This window comes from Haplochromis burtoni, unplaced genomic scaffold (assembly GCF_018398535.1).
Source record: "Haplochromis burtoni strain Fernald_Lab_line unplaced genomic scaffold, NCSU_Asbu1 Contig_77, whole genome shotgun sequence".
Lineage (NCBI taxonomy): Eukaryota > Metazoa > Chordata > Actinopteri > Cichliformes > Cichlidae > Haplochromis > Haplochromis burtoni.
This window is the reverse complement of record NW_024582438.1, coordinates 374542-394541: the sequence shown is the minus strand read 5'-3', so window position 1 is coordinate 394541 and position 20000 is coordinate 374542. Positions and strand designations below refer to the sequence as shown.

General features: G+C 40.5%; 3 protein-coding genes across 4 annotated transcripts in view; all 3 read left to right on the top strand.

Moving 5' to 3' along the window:
* Positions 1-4407, top strand: part of myo5c (myosin VC) — a 13027-nt gene extending 8620 nt beyond the window's left edge. The window contains exons 25-40 of the mRNA XM_042221931.1: positions 20-294; positions 385-448; positions 529-609; positions 719-899; positions 992-1085; positions 1167-1230; positions 1319-1487; positions 1560-1644; positions 1740-1838; positions 2006-2160; positions 2455-2544; positions 2657-2807; positions 2888-3173; positions 3253-3427; positions 3525-3605; positions 3696-4407. Of these exons, the coding sequence (XP_042077865.1) occupies positions 20-294; positions 385-448; positions 529-609; positions 719-899; positions 992-1085; positions 1167-1230; positions 1319-1487; positions 1560-1644; positions 1740-1838; positions 2006-2160; positions 2455-2544; positions 2657-2807; positions 2888-3173; positions 3253-3427; positions 3525-3605; positions 3696-3848 (2203 nt within the window). The 3' untranslated portion in view covers positions 3849-4407. The remainder of the gene's footprint in view (positions 1-19; positions 295-384; positions 449-528; positions 610-718; positions 900-991; positions 1086-1166; positions 1231-1318; positions 1488-1559; positions 1645-1739; positions 1839-2005; positions 2161-2454; positions 2545-2656; positions 2808-2887; positions 3174-3252; positions 3428-3524; positions 3606-3695) is intronic.
* A 211-nt stretch (positions 4408-4618) lies between these two features.
* On the top strand, positions 4619-9001 carry gnb5a (guanine nucleotide binding protein (G protein), beta 5a). Its single transcript, XM_005945580.3, has 11 exons — positions 4619-4912; positions 5484-5620; positions 5723-5764; positions 6149-6225; positions 6337-6469; positions 6752-6895; positions 6990-7081; positions 7395-7443; positions 7579-7675; positions 7771-7937; positions 8022-9001. The coding sequence occupies exons 1-11, from the start codon at positions 4777-4779 to the stop codon at positions 8031-8033; spliced, it is 1086 nt and encodes a 361-aa protein (XP_005945642.1). The 5' UTR covers positions 4619-4776; the 3' UTR covers positions 8034-9001.
* Positions 9002-9100: 99 nt separating this feature from the next.
* Positions 9101-20000, top strand: part of ap4e1 (adaptor related protein complex 4 subunit epsilon 1) — a 34041-nt gene continuing 23141 nt past the window's right edge. Inside the window, exons 1-13 of one of the 2 annotated variants that reach the window (XM_005945581.2) lie at positions 9101-9443; positions 11779-11850; positions 11970-12093; positions 12751-12824; positions 12909-13030; positions 13134-13293; positions 13379-13545; positions 13630-13703; positions 13790-13912; positions 14000-14109; positions 14200-14339; positions 15903-16015; positions 16135-16253. In XM_005945581.2, coding sequence (XP_005945643.1) covers positions 9303-9443; positions 11779-11850; positions 11970-12093; positions 12751-12824; positions 12909-13030; positions 13134-13293; positions 13379-13545; positions 13630-13703; positions 13790-13912; positions 14000-14109; positions 14200-14339; positions 15903-16015; positions 16135-16253 — 1539 coding nt within the window. In that variant the 5' untranslated portion in view covers positions 9101-9302. Of the gene's footprint in view, positions 9444-11778; positions 11851-11969; positions 12094-12750; positions 12825-12908; positions 13031-13133; positions 13294-13378; positions 13546-13629; positions 13704-13789; positions 13913-13999; positions 14110-14199; positions 14340-15902; positions 16016-16134; positions 16254-20000 lie in introns of those variants that run through there. The other variant, XM_042221929.1, reaches the window with a different exon arrangement.

Below are 20000 nucleotides of genomic sequence, written 5' to 3'. Positions count from 1 at the left end.
AGCTTTTTCTTCTCTGAAGGATCGCGGAAAACAACATTGAAATTCAGAGACAGGACCACGAGGCCGAGGTGGCAACTCTGAAAGAGGAGATAAAAAGGCTGAAAGAAGAACGAGTCATCCTGCAGAGAAAGTTAGAAGAGGGGGCGCAGGCGAACTCAGACCTGCAGGAGCAGGTCATCCAGCTCACCAAGCATGTCAAACTAATTCCCGAGCTACGCAGAGATCTGAACAACCTGCAAAATCAGAGAAATAACATGGAGAGAAAGATGAAGCAGCAGTCAGAACAAGCAAGAGGTGTATATAGAATTTTATGTAAAAAAAATAATCTCCTTTGTGTAAAGAAAAAGAAGTCGTTTGTTGATGAACCTTGAATGTTTTCTGCAGGTAAAGTGAGTGAGATCGCAAGGCAGCTTCTTGAAGGTGTTGTTGAAGAGGAAGTTCTTCTGGGGTAATCCAGATATTTTGAGCACTGTGTTTCCTCACTTCATCTCTATTAGTCATTTAATCTGACACATTGTTTCTCCAAAGGATGACTTCTGACGAATCAGAGAAGATTTATGAAGTTGAAGATTTGCTGTCAGCCTTTGAACGCCTACAAAAAGCCATCAGGTCTTCATTTTTCAACCATAGCAAACCACTTTCTTATTAACAGAAACGTGCAGCTTTCCTTCTGGGTGTCTGTACTTGAATTTGTTAAACGTCTCACATTTGTTGGCAGGATTCTAGAAAACCACCAGAGGGAGCAGAAGGAAAGCTATGAGACTCAAGTAGAGGGCTTGAAATTGAAAGTGGACCACCTTGAGAATGAGAACAGCAAGCTGCAAAACCTGTTCCAGGAGAAAAGCAATGTCAATGAAAACATTTGCCAAGAAGTGTCCAGACTCAGCAGTGAAAACTCAGTATGTCATTGCACGTATTATTCGATACGTCACGGGTTAAAGGGGCGAGCTTCAGAATGTAACTGTGACGTCTGCTTTAATTTCATTTGCAGGTGATCCCGGAGCTGAAGCTGCGGGTTTCAGAGCTGCAGAGACAGAAACAAGAGCTTGAAGGCCTTGTTGAGGAGCAGAAAAGAGAATTAACAGGTACACTCTTTTGTTCAGGAGTCTCGCAGTGAAGCAGATTACTGTTTTAACTTGCTCTTTTATTTTTATGTCATTCAACAGAAAAAAACAAAGAGATCTCTCACAATCTTCAAAAGAAGATTACAGAAGAGAGCTCACAACGGAGGTAAATTACTCAGCGGTAGTGATGTCTTTCTTGATTAAAGTAGTGATGGTCATATCTGGTTCATCCTGATTTTGGATGTTTTTTTTAGGTACTTTGAGGAAAAAGCTGAAGAGCTGGAGGGGGAGAAGAGAGAGCTTCAAGGCAGAGTAGAGGAGCTGGAAGAGGAGAATGATCACTTGAAGAGACAGCAGCTGATGGAGAATGAGGTCAAAAGCAAACTCAGAGAGGAGACTTCACGGTTAACTGCTGAGAACATGGTGCGTTGAGCGTACGAAGGGTAGAAGGTTACAGTGAGAGTAAACCAATAACTGATTCCACTTTTAATTCAGGACTTTGACGAGCTGCTCGACCAGAAAGACAGATTAATAAAGAAACTTCAGACTCAAGTTAAGAGCCTCGAAACGTCACAGAGAGGTAGCACTGGAGCTCCTGCGCCACATGTAAACAAAGAAATCGAGTCCATACAAGCTGTCTCAACTTTTTCATCACATTTATTGTTTCTCAAACAGCGAGGCAAAAAACTGCATCCACCCTTCCCAAAGATTACCTTGGCATGTTGGAGTACAAGAGAGAGGATGAACCAAGGCTCATTGAAAACATCATTCTGGGTATTCTTCCCCTGCACTATGTCTGCAATATGCCCATGTTACCTGCCTTTTATTTAATAATCATATAAGCTATTTGATCCATGGATTTGAGCAGGAGTGAGGGTATTAAAACTCGGATGAATGGATAAACCATATTCTCTGACAAATTTGTCCCAATTTCCTTGCAGATCTGAAACTCAAAGGCGTGGCGGTCAACATGATCCCGACCCTGCCAGCTTACATCCTCTTCATGTGCATCCGCCATGCGGACTACCTGAACGATGAGGCAAAACTAAAGTCCCTTATGAATGCAATCATTGGTGGAGTCAAGAAAGTCATCGTGGTAAGGTTAACTATTTTTGTAACCCTTGTTTAACCAGGAAGTAAAACTCTTGAGCTCAAGATTCTCGTTTGGGGTTTTGCACCCCAGATAGGTGGGGTTAAGCTAGCTGAGAAACAACTCCTAGCAGGAGGAGGTGGGGTAGACCCAGGACATGCTGCAGAGATTATATCTCTTGGCTGGCCTGGGAACACCTCTCTGTTCCCCTGGATATATATGGATAGACTGGTGAATGGATTGATGTATTTTGAGGTATTGTTTATATCTAATAATGTAAACAACATTTTCCTGTTTTAGAGTCATCAAAAAGATTTAGAGTTCCTGTCCTTCTGGCTCTCAAACACCCACCAGCTCCTCAACTGTCTGAAGCAGTACAGCGGGGAGGAAGTACAAATTTACTTTTTTTTAAAAAAAATCAGTAGTTACTGTTTCATTTCTGTCTGTTGATAATATCATATACATATTAAAATGCTCTTGTTTTCCATCCTGTTAACAAAAGGAGTTCCTGAAGCAAAGTACACCTCGCCAGAAAAAAAACTGCTTGCAGAATTTCGATTTGTCGGAACACAGACAGATTCTCAGCGATCTGGCCATCCAAATCTATCATCGGTTTATCTCAGTCATGCAAAAGACTCTTACTCCCACTATTGGTAATGTTTTTTCAAATGTAATATTTTGCCAAAAAAATCCTTTTATGAGTAAGCTAAACCCTACTTCTACACTTTCTTAGTACCCGGCATGCTGGAGCACGAGAGTCTACAGGGGATTTCTAGCATGAAGCCGACGGGCTTCAGGAAGCGTTCCAACAGCTTCTATGAGGAATCAGAGACCTACACCATCTCCTCCATCCTCCAGCATCTAACTGTCTTCCACTCCACCATGAACCACCATAGTCTGGACCAGGGCCTCATCAAACAAGTGATCAAACAGCTGTTCTACCTTGTGGCTGCGATCACTCTTAACAACATCATGCTCCGCAAGGACATGTGCTCCTGCAGGAAGGGGATGCAGATCAGGTCTGTGCTCGCAGATCAGGTATGTGCTTTGAACACAACTCAAAGAGAGTTTAGTTTAACAGCTGCTTTCTCTTTTCAGATGCAACATCAGTTATCTAGAAGAGTGGCTGAAAGAGAAGGAACTTCAAAACGTGAATGCTATGGATACTTTGAAGCCACTGGCTCAAACTGCGTGGTTACTGCAAGTCAACAAATCCACTGATGATGATGCCAAGGAGATCATTGAAAAATGCTCTGAACTCAGCCCCGTTCAGGTACTTCCATCTGTTGTTTAAAATGTGGTTTTGGTGGGTTCTTTTTTTTCATTTTTAAATCTCGCACTAAACTCCAACCTAACATTAAAATTTGTAGATTGTCAAAATTTTGAACTCGTACACGCCCATTGACGATTTTGAAAAAAGAGTGACATCATCGTTTGTCCGCAAAGTTCAGGTGAGCCCAGCTGTTCATTTTCAAATATAAAAACCCTCCTAGCCAAAATAAATACAGTTGACTAAGCTGTCAATATATTTCTCATTCCAGTCTTTGCTCCAAGACCACGAAGGCACCGCACAGCTGATGCTGGACGCAGATTATCGTTTCCAGGTCACGTTTCCATTCTGCACGTCCACACAGGCTCTGGAGCTGCTGCAGGTCCCGAACAGCCTTCATCTCGACTTCCTCAACAGGATCTGACACACAGATCCTTTGACATTTTTACTCCTTATACTGAGTCTTAGTCAGTCTGTTTAAAGTTGCACTAGATTGTAGATAGAAATATTTAAGCACTTTCATTAAAACCCTGTACAGCACATGTTTAAAACAAAGAACAACTGAATAACATTGCAACATTTTGACCAAACACGACATAGCAATGATATTTTATTCTTGTGTACTGTATATAATATGTGTGTGTGTGTGTGTGTGTGTGTACATTTTTATTTAAATTGCAATAACATGCTAAATAAATGAATAAAGGCATTATCTTGGATTAAAGCTATACCAATGCAAACCTATTTTATACTATCATATATGATAGTATATATACTCAGGTTAAAATACAGCAAGGCTAAAATATGAGTTAATTAAATGCTCACTGTGTATTTTTTTTATATGTGTGTCCTGTAGTTGAATCAGAGGATGTAAGATGTGAAAATGAAGTAATATGAATTAATAAAATAGCATGCCAAATCACCAACTCATAACAGCTCATTAAAAAAAATGAAGAAGAATAAAATTACTTTAACAAACAACATTACTTGTTTTCTCAGTAATTCTTTTTTGGTTAAAATGAAAACATCTTTGCTCCATTTCAGCATCTTAAAATGCCAGAAAGCCCTCTCTCCCTCTCCCTCTGCCACATTAATGCCTTTCAGGCAAACGAGCTTGTCCCTTCTCTTCATGTGGGCAGCGTGAAAAAAAATGCATTTATAAGCTGAGTGTAGTGTTGCTTAGGGGATGCATCCTGTGTGTGTGTGTGCGGCAGCATCACCGGGATGCAGGATCCTCCTCCCCTGGAAACTGGAGGAGCATCTTCGCCCTCTGACGTCATGACAGCAGCATCAGCTGTTAGCTCTGCTCTAAGCCTTTTCGCTGCCGATCGCTTCCTGCTCAAAGGAAATATATGAGATCCCCTCCAACCCCTGAAATGGCGACACAGGAGGTACCGCTGAACGAGACTCTGGCTCACCTCAAAACGGAGTCGGAGACGCTGAAGTCGAAGCTGGAGGAGGAAAGAGCGAAGCTGCACGATGTCGAGCGTGAGTGCTAAAAAAATGGAGAGGCCCTGATTCAATTCTGCGTTTACCCTGTGACGGGACGGATAACGGCGAGCGTCTCCTCATAGCCTCACGTTTCTCCGCCAGAAGTCAAAGATCGCCGGTGTTACCGGAGATGGGGGATTTGGCGGAGCAGATTATCGATCCGATCGGCGCCGATGTCACCGATTTGTCAAGAGACGGGGGCAGGCTGTTTTGTTTGCCTCCCCATTTCATAGCCTAATACTTTCATCCATGTTTCATCCATGGACTGTTTTCCTTTACTTTCTTTCTTTTTATTTATTGATTTATTTTTACTCATATTTTACTCATAATATCTGAACAATCTGACAATTAAAGCAAGAGTGTGAAATAAAAACGTGAAAATCAAGCACAGGTCATTTCTGATGCATATTTTATGTGATTCGGGCTATCTGAGACATGGCAGATTAAAAATAGATTAATTCAATATTCCTCCATTTAGATGGGCCTGCTGTAGTTTAATCCTGGCTGCTGCCACGAGTGTTAATGTGGGGACATGTTTAATGTATAATATACATGTGTGTTTGTGCAGTACATCAGGTGGCAGAGAAGGTGGAGGGGCTGGGCCAGTTTGTCATGAAGACCCGGAGGACCCTGAAGGGGCACGGGAATAAAGTTCTGTGCATGGACTGGTGCAAGGACAAGAGGAGGATCGTCAGCTCCTCACAGGTCACAAACCCCTAGTCTCGTTTCCAGCTGACTGCAGAGCAAGTTTGTTGTTGGTGGCATGTGTTTTAAAAGTGTACAAACCTTTATTATCTTTTGATGCAGGATGGAAAAGTTATCGTGTGGGACGCTTTCACCACCAACAAGGTAACTTTTACTTTTCATGGGTCATCATGACGTATTCTTAGATATTTGTATTTTTTGCTTTTGAATTGATAACAATAAAAATAATATAAATTTCCATGATGGTAATAAGTTTGCTTTAGATAGAATTTTTTTTTTAGATCAGATAGGAGTGACACATAGGATTTGTGCATCAATATATCTATTGTGTGCTGATGGTAAATCCAACTGTCCTGTTTTTATGAACGAGACATCAGAGTTAGATGATAAAAACTGAAATTGTGTAAAAGTGTTTTCTAAAGTTTTCTACATGGGACAAACCAAAGCTAGTTGTTCTGCTTTGATTATGGATAATGAATTCTCCCTGTGCGGCTCGAGCACAAAAGCCTTGTCTTCTGATGTTTATAGGAACATGCTGTGACAATGCCTTGCACCTGGGTGATGGCCTGTGCCTATGCCCCCTCTGGCTGCGCTGTAGCTTGTGGGTGAGTGCGTTACTCTCTATAATGATCCAGATCTGGTTGTATTTTGCTGTATTTTTTGTTGCTTTTCTGTATTTTGTTTTTGTGGTAAAGTGTGTAGCTTCTCTGTTGCAGAGGCCTGGACAATAAATGCTCAGTTTATCCTCTGTCTTTGGACAAGAATGAGAACTTAGCTGCAAAGAAGAAGTCAGTGGCCATGCACACAAACTACCTGTCTGCTTGTAGCTTCACCAACTCGGATATGCAGGTGAGAAAACTGTCACCACACTCTAAAAACATCCACAAACCACTGAGGATCATGGGTAAAATGCCTGTGGAAACAGTAGCTGCAAGCTACCTTTTTATTTTTCTCTCAATCAGATATCACTTCCTTCTATATTCCAGTGAGAGCTCCAATACTTTGTTAATAATTTACAAGTTTGACTTCCTGGTCACATGAGGCGTCACACTGCAAAGGCAGTCCATTTACAACTACATGATAGCCTGTAACGACTTCTTTTTTTTTTTTCTCTTGCCGCATGCATTCAAGATCCTGACGTCCAGCGGGGATGGAACATGTGCATTATGGGATGTTGAGAGTGGGCAGCTGTTACAGAGTTTCCATGGACACGCTGCAGACGTGTTGTGTCTGGATCTGGCCCCATCTGAAACCGGAAACACGTTTGTTTCAGGGGTGAGGACACTTTCTGCACAGCTTTCGGTACAGCTTACTTAAAGAGGCTAAACACTGAAATTTTTGACACTTTCTGCTTTGCTTTCATTGGCAGGGCTGTGATAAGAAGGCCAATGTCTGGGATATGCGTTCAGGACAGTGTATTCAGTCCTTTGAAACTCACGAGTCAGACATAAATAGCGTACGGTAAGTCACCCCCTTGTAATGGCTCCTGAATATAAGTGTAGAGAAGGTAAGTGTAAAGATGAGTGCATTTTCTATTTATAATTACGCATTAAAAGGAAGTGTTTTAAAGGCCTCATCATGTGTGCATTATCATAACATATTTTATGTTATTGTAATGGCCTCTATATTTTTGTTTGCAAACAAAAATGTTAAAATCTGGAGTCTCATTTTCTTATGCTACCACTAGGAGTTGCTATAAGTCAGAAGTATTCAAATCTTACATGTAAGAGCTTTAAAAATTGATTTCTTATTACTGCTGTCTGTATTTTAACAGATACTATCCCAGCGGAGACGCTTTTGCATCTGGATCGGATGACGCTACAGTAAGAATTGATTTCTTCATGTTACCTTTGACTGGTGAAGCCAGTTTTCATGTGCAGCGTGCTGCACATAATTAATCATAATTACACTGCACCATAAAAAACAGAAAAAAATGAAAACACTCCCCTTTGTTACAGTGCCGCCTGTATGACCTAAGGGCAGACAGGGAAGTGGCTATCTATTCCAAAGACAGCATCATATTTGGCGTCTCCAGTGTTGATTTCTCGCTCAGTGGTACGATATATAGAATATTTACCTTCGCCGTTGTTTGTACTGAGCTTAAGGATAATGCCGTTAAAACATTTTGGGTGTGCCCTCTCTTTCCCCAGGCCGGCTACTGTTTGGTGGCTACAACGACTACACCATTAATGTTTGGGATGTTCTCAAAGGAACACGGGTCTCTATTCTGTTTGGACACGAGAACCGTGTCAGCACCCTGCGGGTTTCCCCTGATGGGACAGCCTTCTGCACAGGTTCCTGGGACCACACTCTTCGGGTATGATATCTGATCTGGCACATGTGATTACTCCAGGTTTCTGTCTGGTTATATCTTGTAATGTCTATTTTCTTTGCCTTCCAGATCTGGGCCTAAGCATCAAGACAAAAACGATTAAATAGTAGACAGACCTACTGAAGACACACTGATGTTTCTGTTTGCTAGAGTACAATCACAGAGATAGAGACTCAGTTTTGATTGTACATAGGGCACATCAATAGCATTGTATATACTCCAGTGTTTTGGCCAGGGTAGATTTACATATTTTAAAGAGTAATAAACCAAATGGCTAGCTCGCATTACAATGTGATGGGAAGAAAAGGTGCACAGAAGTTCTTATGATTACAACTATGAAGTTTAAAACAAGTATATTACTGAAAATATTATTGGTAGTGGCTTGCATCAGTCTAGGATAGAAGTGACACAATAATGTGATATGTTAATTAGCCCACATGGAGGAAAATACATGTTTACTTATTGTTATTATTTTTTATTAAACAAATGAGGACATTCATTCAGAGGAGACATCAAAGAGCAGGGGGGCTTTTCTGTGAATGGCAAAAGTAATGAGAAATAATAATGAGATTTATGGAGAAAGGTACAAATTAATATTTTATTTTGGAAATTATATTAAATGTACATCTAACAAACAACGTGTGCACCCAACAGCTGCTTCTCACCTGCCAATATAATACTGTATCAATATCAATGCAAAGAAAGCACATTAATAGGTAAACATGAGATGAATGATTTTTTTTTCATACCTGTAATTTAAAATATGGTTTACTACATCTTTTTTGCGTTTCCAGATGTGGAAGCCACTCACTACTCGATGTGCACTAGAGACACCCTGAACTTGTGCTACCCCACTGTTGAAATACTAATACGTTAAAAAAAATTAATTAAAAAATATATATACATATAATTGAATGTACTCCTTTTCATGCAGTTGTCCAATGGTTGTAATTTCATATTTAGAGTAATTATTGTAGTTTAGTGTACAGATATGCAGGGGACTGTTAATCAAACTATTACAAACATAATAAAATCAGTTTTGAATATCGCTCCTACGTGTCTCTTTATTATTATTATTATTATTTCAGCAGAGTGAGGGCCCACTGTTACTGTTGAGGGTTTCCAATAAAGTTTCAAATCAAGCGGAAGTGACATCATCAAAAAGCCTTGCCGATTCAAAACAATGGCCGACAGAAGAGCCAGTGTTGTAACTCTTGTAGTCGTTTTAAATGTTTAACTAGTAACATTTAATGTGTGTATGTAAGAGACTCTTATTGTGATGTTTAGCGATTTAATAAGTGTGTTTTATAAGAGAGAAGCCAGCTGCTTAGCCCGCTTTTAGCTGCCAAAATGAGCGATGTTGTGGAGAAGACGCTGACAGCTCTGCCGAGCCTCCTCTCTTTAGACTCTCACCCTGGGTCTGCAAAACTGTCCTCTACTTCAAAGCTAGGAAACCTCATCAGAGGAATCACTGAGCTAACGTCTAAACATGTGAGTTTGCCCTTTGAAATGAACTAAAAACAAGATAAGTTGACGATACCGTCTAAGGTTGCTAAGCTAAGCTGCCTGTGCTAACTCATTATAGGCATGTCTTTACGTTTAACCTACTTACTGGAGGCCTTACATTACTGTACTAAGTTAGAGGCTGGTTTACAGGCGTTGTGTTGTTTTTGCCATGTTAATATCATGTGGCAGAACAAATTATAGCAGTGCTACTTCACGCATTTATCCTCACTGGTGCGTTCATGTTCATTTTCGTAAACTCAGACAAATTGGAGAAGTTCGTCTTCTGGGATTTCCGAGGTTTTGGTAAATGTTTTTTGGACAGGATCCTGGTATTTATCACGTCTAGTCTCTGTGGCAGAAACAAGTAGGACAAGTAGTCAGGACAAGTAGTCAGCAGTATTCACTCACTTGCTACTTTATAAGGTACACCTGTTCAACTGCTTTTTAACACAAATCTCTAATTTCGTTGCAGCAGTTCCATGCATTTAGACATGCGAACCCGCTGAAGTTCAAACTTGACCATCCGTGATTTAGGTGATCATGGCATGGTTCTTAGTGTCAGACAGGCTGGTCTGAGTATTTCAGTCTGTCAGATTGCTCCTCTGCTTGGATTTTCTCTAGAGTTTATAGAGAACATTGCCCAAAAAAGAGAAAACACAGAAGAGCAAGCCTGAATGTTTAAATTCTGAATGCACAACACACTTAACTGTGAAGCAGTGTGCTATAGCTGCAGAAGACCATAGCAGGTGCCACTCCTGTCAGCTAAGAACAGGAAACTGACTGGAGGAACTGATTAATAAAAGGGGAAAAAAAGAACAGGAAACTGAGGCTACAATTTGGATGGCCTCACCAAATATTGGACAATAAAAGATTAGAAAAATATTGCCTGGTTTCACATTTTCTATTGGAACATTTGGATGGTTGGGTCTGAACTTGGCATAAACATCTTGGATCCATCCTACTTTGGGTCAGTGGTTCAGGCTGCTGCTGCTGGTGTAATGGTGTGAGAGATATTTTCTTGGCACATGTTGGGCACCCCAGTGCAAACTGAGCATCAATTAAACTCCATAACCTGAATAACACGCCATGTCACAAAACTCAAATCATCTCAAACCGGTTTCTTGAACATGACAATGAGTCACTGTACTCAAATGACCTCCACAGTCAACAGATGTTAGTCCAAAAGAACACCTTTGGTATTTGTAGGATGGGAGTTTCACATCATGAATTAAGAGAGTGACTAGTCACTAGTATGAGCTAGGTGTAACTAATAAAGTGGCCAGTTTGTATAAACCTTGTATTGTTAAACCTGCATACCTGAAATTCTTACTGCATTTCTTTGGTGTTAAATGGTGTGTCTGTATATTCCAGTTACCTTTTGGCAAGCAAAAGCTTGCTGGTTCATTTCCGAGCACAGATACAAATCCCCTTTGAGGTTGTTTCAGGAAGAGTATCCACCGTAAAACCTCTGCCAAATTAAGCATGCAAAACTACTTGCTGTGGAGACTCCTTATGAAAAGGGAGCAGCCAAAATTAACTTTTCACACCATCTTGGAAATTCCAAGCAAACATTTCCCCATTTTTCTGAATTAAGAAGATATCTTAATATCCCAAAAGAGTTTCCGTCCTACTTGAAGGGTTGATTACATGAGTAACAATGACCACCACCCCATTATTGCATATCTTCAAGTCCTATCAATTCATTTGACTGTGAAGAAATATTCAGAAGACTCTTAAGTCTCTAACAGTACAGTGCCATCTGTTTCGCCCACTGATGCCAGTATTTCCCCTTGTTTCAAAGTGAATTACTCATAAAATCAAGCTTTTGAGAAAATAGAGCTTCTTAGGATTTTAGTAGGAAATTAGTAGGAAAATTCTAGCAGAAGTGCTGCCACGTGTCTGGCAGGAAAGAGAGTACCAATTTGTTTATTTGCAAAAAAAAAAACCCCGCACTACATTTTTGGAAATATTTGTGGGTGTTTTGTATTTTTTGTGGGGGATTTTGTACTACATGAACACTGAAGTGGCCCCCAGTGAGATGACAGTGCCAACAGTGGCCCACGCTCATTTAAGTTTAGACCCCTGCTCTACAAGGTATCGCCAAGGCCGAAAACATTATGACATAATTCAAATAATTCTCATGTTCAGTAGGAATACTCTATAGGAATAAACCTTGACGTCTCACAGTCTGAAATACATTTAAACTTGTGTTTCTTTGCATCACTGGCTCGCTGTAAACTTCTCATTACCTTGAAATAAGCATGACTCGGTAAACCACCAATGTATTTCATCTTACTTCCCATTGTCTCCTGTTCTATAGGAGGAAGAAAAACTTATTCAGCATGAGCTTTTGGCGATCAAAGAACAAGTGTCCTCTCCCAACACCACCATGGTAAATCTTTCCTGGTTTTTCTCTGCTGTCTTGCACAAGAAATCATATACATTAAAATTCCACCGAGACACGAAGTTACCAATGTGTTTACTTTTTCCTTTTGTCATAATCTGATTCAGAGGCAGATGAAGGAGCTCATGGTGCGATCGATCTACTGTGAAATGTTGGGCTACGAGGCTTCCTTCAGCTATATTCATGCCATTAAACTGGCTCAGCAAGGCACTGTTCTGGAAAAGAGAGTCGGTAGGTTTAATAAATAACTCATTCCTCAGAGTCTCGTGTGTCAGGGCCCATTTGTTCTTATGATCTACACACAAGGCCAGGAGGAGCAGCTGATGATGAGGCAGGTTGCATAAACCTGTTAGGACAACGAGGAGAATATTGCATGGAACAATAAAAGCTTCGTCCTTTGTGGCAAATTCTGACATATGTCTAGTTTTATAACTCATGTTTGATTACTTGGGAAGAAGAGAAGGGTGTTGATGAGATGGAGAGAGTCAGCTGAACAGAATGTACTGATAGGAGGTGTGCTCCAGCTGGTTGTTGAAAGCTGCTGATCTTCCTCTAAATCCTTGGCACACAGAACGACATGTAAAAGAATACCACGAAGGAATAAAAAACCCCACCGCACCTGGTCTCATGAATCATTTTACATTTATGTTCCAGTGCGAGTCCTTACGTGGCCTTACTCCCTCCTCTTTTCTTAATTTAAAGGATAATACTGTCATTTTTGAGGATTTAACAATAAAGATTTATACAACAAAAAGACACAAGGTGGTACTTTAAAAGCTTCAGAGTGTTGAGAGTGTTGCAGAATATGGATTTATTTACAGCATCAGTGTTAAATATGAAAAAGCTAGACTGCTTTGGTCACAAATATGTTTATTTGTGGTTTTTCAGGTTACCTCGCTGTGTCCTTATTTCTGAATGAAAGTCACGAGCTTCTGCTCCTCCTGGTAAACACTGTGTTAAAGGTGGGCGTGGGCTTACACAACATTCATCATACGATGCCCAAAAGGGAATTTAGGATATTTGATTGTCGTGTTTTGTGTTCACAGGATCTTCAGAGTACAAATCTTATTGAAGTGTGCATGGCTCTGACTGTTGTCAGCCAGATGTTCCCCAAAGATATGATCCCTGCAATCCTTCCTCTAGTGGAGGAAAAACTAAATCACCCAAAGTAATGAACGCTGCTCATCACCTGCATGCATGGTTGAATATTTCTTTGTGCCGTTGAGCTTGAATATTTTTATTAATACGTTTTTGTCGGAACAAACTTTCAGAGAAATCATTAGAAGGAAAGCAGTCCTGGCGCTGTACAAGTTCTACCTAATAGCACCAAATCAAGTTCAGCACATCCACAACAAGTTTCGCAAAGCTCTTTGTGACAAAGATCCTGGTGTGATGACAGCCTCACTACACATCTACCTGCAGATGATCCAGGTAGTTACTGGTTTCCTCATAATTTGCAGTACTCTGTTGAAATGTACATATGTATGTATTTATTTATTTTTTTGCTTTAATACAGGAGAACCCAGAAGCTTACAAGGACCTGACGCCAAGTTTTGTCACCATATTGAAGCAGGTGGTGGGAGGAAAGCTGCCCATGGATTTTAATTATCACACTGTTCCTGCTCCATGGCTTCAAATTCAGCTGCTCAGAATACTCTCCTTACTTGGAAAAAATGATCAGAGGTAGATATTATTTGTCCCATCTTCACATCTCACTAAAATCACCCGATTCTTCACTGATTTTGTGCATGTTCTCTCTCTTCATAGTACAAGTGAGGTCATGTATGAAGTCCTTGATGAGTCTTTACAAAGAGCAGAGATGAACCATAACATCACTTATGGTATGCAGCATTTCTAATCAGTATGCTTTTTGTAACCATTTAAGTTCTTCTGTCAGCCACTTATATACGTTTCTCTTTATTTCCAGCTATTTTATACGAGTGTGTAAAATGTATTTACACAATTCATCCAAAGTCCCACCTTTTGGAAAAAGCTGCAAAGTGCATTGGAAACTTTGTTTTGTCCCCCAAGATAAATCTAAAATATCTAGGTAAGAGACAAAGAGAAACACGACTGTACATAAATAATGTCTCTTTGTTGAAAATCTAACAAAAACACTTTCTCTATGATACTGCAGGCCTGAAGGCCCTCACCTACGTTGTCCAGCAGGATCCTAAACTGGCCTTGCAGCATCAGATGACCATCATAGAGTGTCTTGATCACCCTGACCTCATTATTAAGCGTGAGGTGAGGCTCACAGTGATGTAGTCTGAACGTGTGAGGTTGTAAGGTTGCAGGTTTTTAGCATTACCAGGCTTCTTTTTTTTTGTCTTGTAGACGCTGGAGTTGCTCTTTCGCATCACTAATGGCCAGAATGTTACAGTCATTGTTGAGAAGATGCTGGAGTTTCTGTGTATCAGTGAAGATGATCACACTACCATTGACCTGGTGGGGAAGGTGGCAGAACTGGCGGAAAAATATCCTTTAAAGTGTAATCGTCTTAAATATCAATTCATTATCACTCCTGAGGCCCTCTGGAGCTGTATAATGCTGTGGCTAAGAAATCACAGTCATAGAAACTCATATTCAAAGTAACTCTTTTTAAACTTATGTTGTTGTGCTGAGTCACAACAGGCTGTCACTTCAGCTTTTCTGGTTTGATTTCACATAAATCAAACTTTAAAAAGTAAAGAAGAGATGGGAGAACGACCTTTTAGTCACAAGTAGTATTTGGTCACCTTCCTTCACGGGCATATGAGCTTCAGTGACTTCCCATGTTTAATCCATAGGAAATAATGTGATGTCAGTTCACCCTTTGCAGTTGTAACAACTTGTTTATGGGAATTTTTAACCACTCTTCCAGAATTGCGTTTGTGAAGTCAGACATTGACAAAGAGGCCTGGCTCACAGTCTCCCCTCCAATTCGTCCTAAAGGCGTTCTGTTGGATTGTAGTCAGCACTCTGTGCAGGCCAGTCACGTTCTTCCAGTCATCCATGTCTTTATGGACCTTACTTTGTGCACTGGTATGCAGTCATGTTGGAAGGAGTTGCCATGGCCAAATTGTTCACAGAAGGTTGGGAGAGTCAAATTGTCTAAAATGTCCTGGTATGCTAAAGCATGAGACTGTAGTTCAGGTGGTAGAGCACTAATTGGTGGTGGTTTGATCCCCCGTCTGCTCCAGTCCGCATGCCAACTATGATAACAATGTATTATAATTAATGAATCTGTAAGTATGAGTGTGTGTGAATGTTAGAGAGAAAGAGAGCTTGTGTGAATGGGTGAATGAGGCAAGTTGTGTAAAGCATGTTGAATGCACACTTAGAGTTGAAAAAAAAAAAAAAAAAAGAACCATTTACTTTCACTGGAACTATGGGCCCATGATCCAACCGTTAAACCCAGACTCCTCCATCAGGTCGTAGTGATTGAGCCTGCAGAAAGTCGGTGACCTCTGTGCACTATGTGCCTCAGCATCCGCTGACCCTGCTTTGTGGATTTTACGAGGTGTACAACTTTGTGGCTGAATTTCTCATGATCCCAATCACTTCCCTTTGTGATAAAACCTCTAACAATTCACTGTAGAATATTTAGTAGCTAGGACATTTCACAAATGGACATGTGGTGGGGACTCAGTGTTCTTCACCCACAGTGAATGCATGATGAAACTGCACAAAAAAGGTTTTGAAAAATCCTGATGTAAATTTATACTTCCTAGCAATAATATGATGAATTTAGAGAAAACATTAACATTCAAGTTTCTTTTTATTGGAAACCCTTGATACTTTTTTGAGTTAATATTGCGCTAAAACATCATAACTATCAACAATTGGAGGTTGAGATCACGTGACAGAACGTAAACAGAAATTAACAAAATATTTTTAAATATAATGTTATTTATGATGCTAAGTTAGTACAAATTCACTGCAATTTTCTCCTTGATAGATTTTCAACCTGTCTGGGGTTTACCTCAACCTGTTGCCCAAAGTGTGTCTTTTATACTTTGTTTGTTAAATTTCTTGTATTTTCCTATAAACCACTGTACATATGCACCAGATAACGAATGGTTCATAGAAACGATGAACACTGTGTTTTCTCTTGGTGGAGACATGATGCAGCCTGACATCCCTAACAGTTTTCTCAAACTGCTGTCTGAGGGTGAGAAACCCACACGTTCAAATGATTCTGCTGTGATTTTCTTGCTCACTGATATGATGCTGATTGATTGAAATTTTAATTGTGAGCGATGGATGATGAATTTCTCTCTAAATACGCAGGCTTTGACAGTGTGGAGGAAGACAGGAAGTTGAGGCTGTTTGCTGTGAATTCGTACATTCCTCTGCTGCGGGGAGAGCCTGGCAAACTGCCACAGCGCTTCCTCCAAGTCATCAGCTGGGTGAGTGATGCTCTCACGATGTGGATCATTAATAGACTTTTATATTATTATTATGTAATAAGAGCGAGAAGCAAAAGAACAGTACATGCAGTTACTGCTCGGTTTACGTCATACAGTTAAATATTAAAGTGCTTGAAATACAAAATTCTTTTACAAACCAGATTCCAAAAAAAGTTGGGACACTAAACAAATTGTGAATAAAAACTGAATGCAACGATGTGGAGATGGCAAATGTCAGTATTTTATTCAGAATAGAACATAAATCACAGAACAAATGTTGAAACTGAGAAAATTTATCATTTTAAGGGAAAAATATGGTGATTCAAAATGTCATGGTGTCAACAAATCCCAAAAAAGTTGGGACAAGGCCATTTTCACCACTGTGTGGCATCTCCCCTTCTTCTTACAACACTCAACAGACGTCTGGGGACTGAGGAGACCAGTTTCTCAAGTTTAGAAATAGGAATGCTCTCCAATTCTTGTCTAATACAGGCCTCTAACTGTTCAATCGTCTTGGGCCTTCTTTGTCGCACCTTCCTCTTTATGATGCGCCAAATATTCTCTATAGGTGAAAGATCTGGACTGCAGACGTGCCATTTCAGTACCTGGATCTTTCTCCTACGCAGCCATGATGTTGTGATTGATGCAGAATGTGGTCTGGCATTATCTTGTTGAAAAATGCAGGGTCTTCCCTGAAAGAGATGACGTCTGGATGGGAGCATATGTTGTTCTAGAACCTGCATTGATGGTGCCTTTCCAGACATGCAAGGTGCCCATGCCACACGTACTCATGCAACCCCATACCATCAGAGATGCAGGCTTCTGAACTGAGCATTGATAACAACTTGGGTTGTCCTTGTCCTCTGGTCCGGATGACATGGCGTCCCACATTTCCAAAAAGAACTTCGAATCGTGACTCATCTGACCACAGAACAGTCTTCCATTTTGCCACACTCCATTTTAAATGATCCCTGGCCCAGTGAAAACGCCTGAGCTTGTGGATCTTGCTTAGAAATGGCTTCTTCTTTGCACTGTAGCATTTCATCTGGCAACGGCGGATGGCACGGTGGATTGTGTTCACTGACAATGGTTTCTGGAAGTATTCCTGAGCCCATTCTGTGATTTCCTTTACAGTAGCATTCCTGTTTGTAGTGCAGTGTCGTTTAAGGGCCCGGAGATCACGGGGATCCAGTATGGGTTTATGCCCTTGACCCTTACGCACAGAGATTGTTCCAGATTCTCTGAATCTTCAGATGATGTTATGCACAGTTGATGATGATGATGATAACTGCAAAGTCTTTGCAATTTTTCGCTGGGTAACACCTTTCTGATATTGCTCCACTATCTTTCTGCACAACATTGTGGGAATTGGTGATCCTCTACCCATCTTGGCTTCTGAGAGACACTGCCACTCTGAGAAGCTCTTTTTATACCCAATCATGTTGTCAATTAACCTAATCAGTGTTAATTGGTCTTCCAGCTCTTCGTTATGCTCAAATTTACTTTTTACTTATTGCTACTTGTCCCAACTTTTTTGGGATTTGTTGACACAGTGTAATTTTGAATCAACATATTTTTCCTTTGAAATGATACATTTTCTCAGATTAAACTTTTCATCTGTCATCTACGTTCTATTCTGAATAAAATATTGACATTTGCCATCTCCACATCATTGCATTCAGTTTTTATTCACAATTTGTTTAGTGTCCCAACTTTTTTGCGATCCGGTTTGTAAATTAATGTTCCGAAAAATAACTGGAGGAAAAGTAAAATCAGTGCTGTGAAAAAATATGAATGTACAAATTCTGCACAGGTTTCAGGATCCAGAAGCTGAATGCTTAGTCATATCTGAGTCTGGTCGAGAACATGTTAGTCAGCTCACAGGAACTGAAGCCTGTGACAAAAAAAAACAAAACAACACAGCCAGGTTAATATGTGTTAGCTTGAAATATAGAGGCAGTAACCAACAAGAACAAGTGCAGATGTGTTTGCTTTTTCCTGACCCAAGAGTCGGGAAACCCAAAGAGATCAGCTAATAAAGGAGCACAAATGTTGCCTCACATTAAAGTGGATTATGTGGTAACTTTGATCTTTTGACTACTGAATTTATAAAGAATTACATTTTTAAAAGGACTCAAAATAACCAAACTAGTTGAACCGCAACACTAAACCAGCCTCCAGTGTATTAAACAGGTGGCCTAGACATCCACTATTATTCCTCTCTCCTGATCACACCACACCTGTAAAAAGGGGTAGCAGTTTCCCTTCCTTAAGAATGGCTTAATAACTACCCTTCCACTGTGACTGTAGCGGCGGCACTCCATCTCTATTTCACTCTTCTGTACCACCTTTAGGAGTCAGTCCAGCAACATGCATTTGAACGCGAACAAATCCAGGTACCTTTTCTTGCAAAAAATATGTTTATTGAAACTTAAGATACATGGCAAGACTCTGTCAAAAAACTGTGTTGCTTCCAGCTTATCCGACTCCCCAACTACGTAATTACAGTGCGCCGGAAGCCCAAAATACTAAAAAGCGCATTAGAATGTCGCACTTCTATATTCTATACATTTAACAAACAGTATTTTGAAATCAACTAGAAATTATATTCTTAACATCAAACATGTATATTTCTCCTCTAATCATTTTATCAGTACCAATAAAATTAACCTTTAATTGGCTCTTACATCACCCGGCTCCTAATTGGTTAGGTGAGAGAACTAAACAATTACTAACTTACACATTAATCATTAAGAGCCAACCTAATTGTAATGTCCATGAACAAACATTCTTTCTCTTCATCGCTCGGATGAAGCCTCCTCCAGAAGACACAACTTGTTAATGGGTCTTTCCAGGATGTTGCTTTTAGTTTTTACTTTCAATCTTCGGACTGTTCCACTTGAGTCTGGCAACGTCTCAACCACTCTCCCTATGAGCCAGGAGTTGCGTGGAGAAGAACTGCCCACCAGCAGCACAAGATCTCCGACCGTGAAGTTTCTTCTCGGTTTCAGCCACTTCTGGCGCTCTTGCAGAAGTGGAAGATATTCACGAGTCCATCTGGTCCAAAACAAATCTGCTAGATATTGAACCTGTCTCCATCTTCTTCTGGTGTATGCATCATTTTTGTTGAAGACACCTGGAGGCATGAGGGGCTGTGACTTAAGCAGCAACAGATGGCTCGGCGTTAAAGCTTCAACATCATTTATGTCTTCTGAGACGCTTGTGAGAGGTCTGCCATTAATGATGCTTTCAATCTCACACATTATTGTATGAAGACAATCTTCATTTGGCACTTGTTCCTTCAAGAGAGCGCTGAGAATTCGACGCACTGTTCGAATTTGTCTCTCCCAAACTCCACCTTGATGTGAAGCAGCCGGGCTGTTAAAAATCCACTTTATACCTTTTGGTTGTAGGACTCTTTCTATTTTGTCGTTATCCAGTCTTTGAATGGCTTCCCTCAACTCCCTTTCCACTGCCACAAAGTTTGTGCCATTATCTGACCTCATGATGGTAACTTGACCTCTTCTGCAGATGAAACGTCGAATCGCGTTGATACAGGAGTCTGTGTCAAGACTGTCTGCAACTTCAATATGCACAGCTCTGAGAGTTAGGCAGGTAAACATGACACCATATCTTTTGACAGTACCCCGGCCCCGCTTGACATCAAATGGGCCAAAGTAGTCGACACCAGTGTTTGTAAACGGAGGTTTGTCTGGTAGAAGACTGTCTTCAGGTACAGTGGGGCAA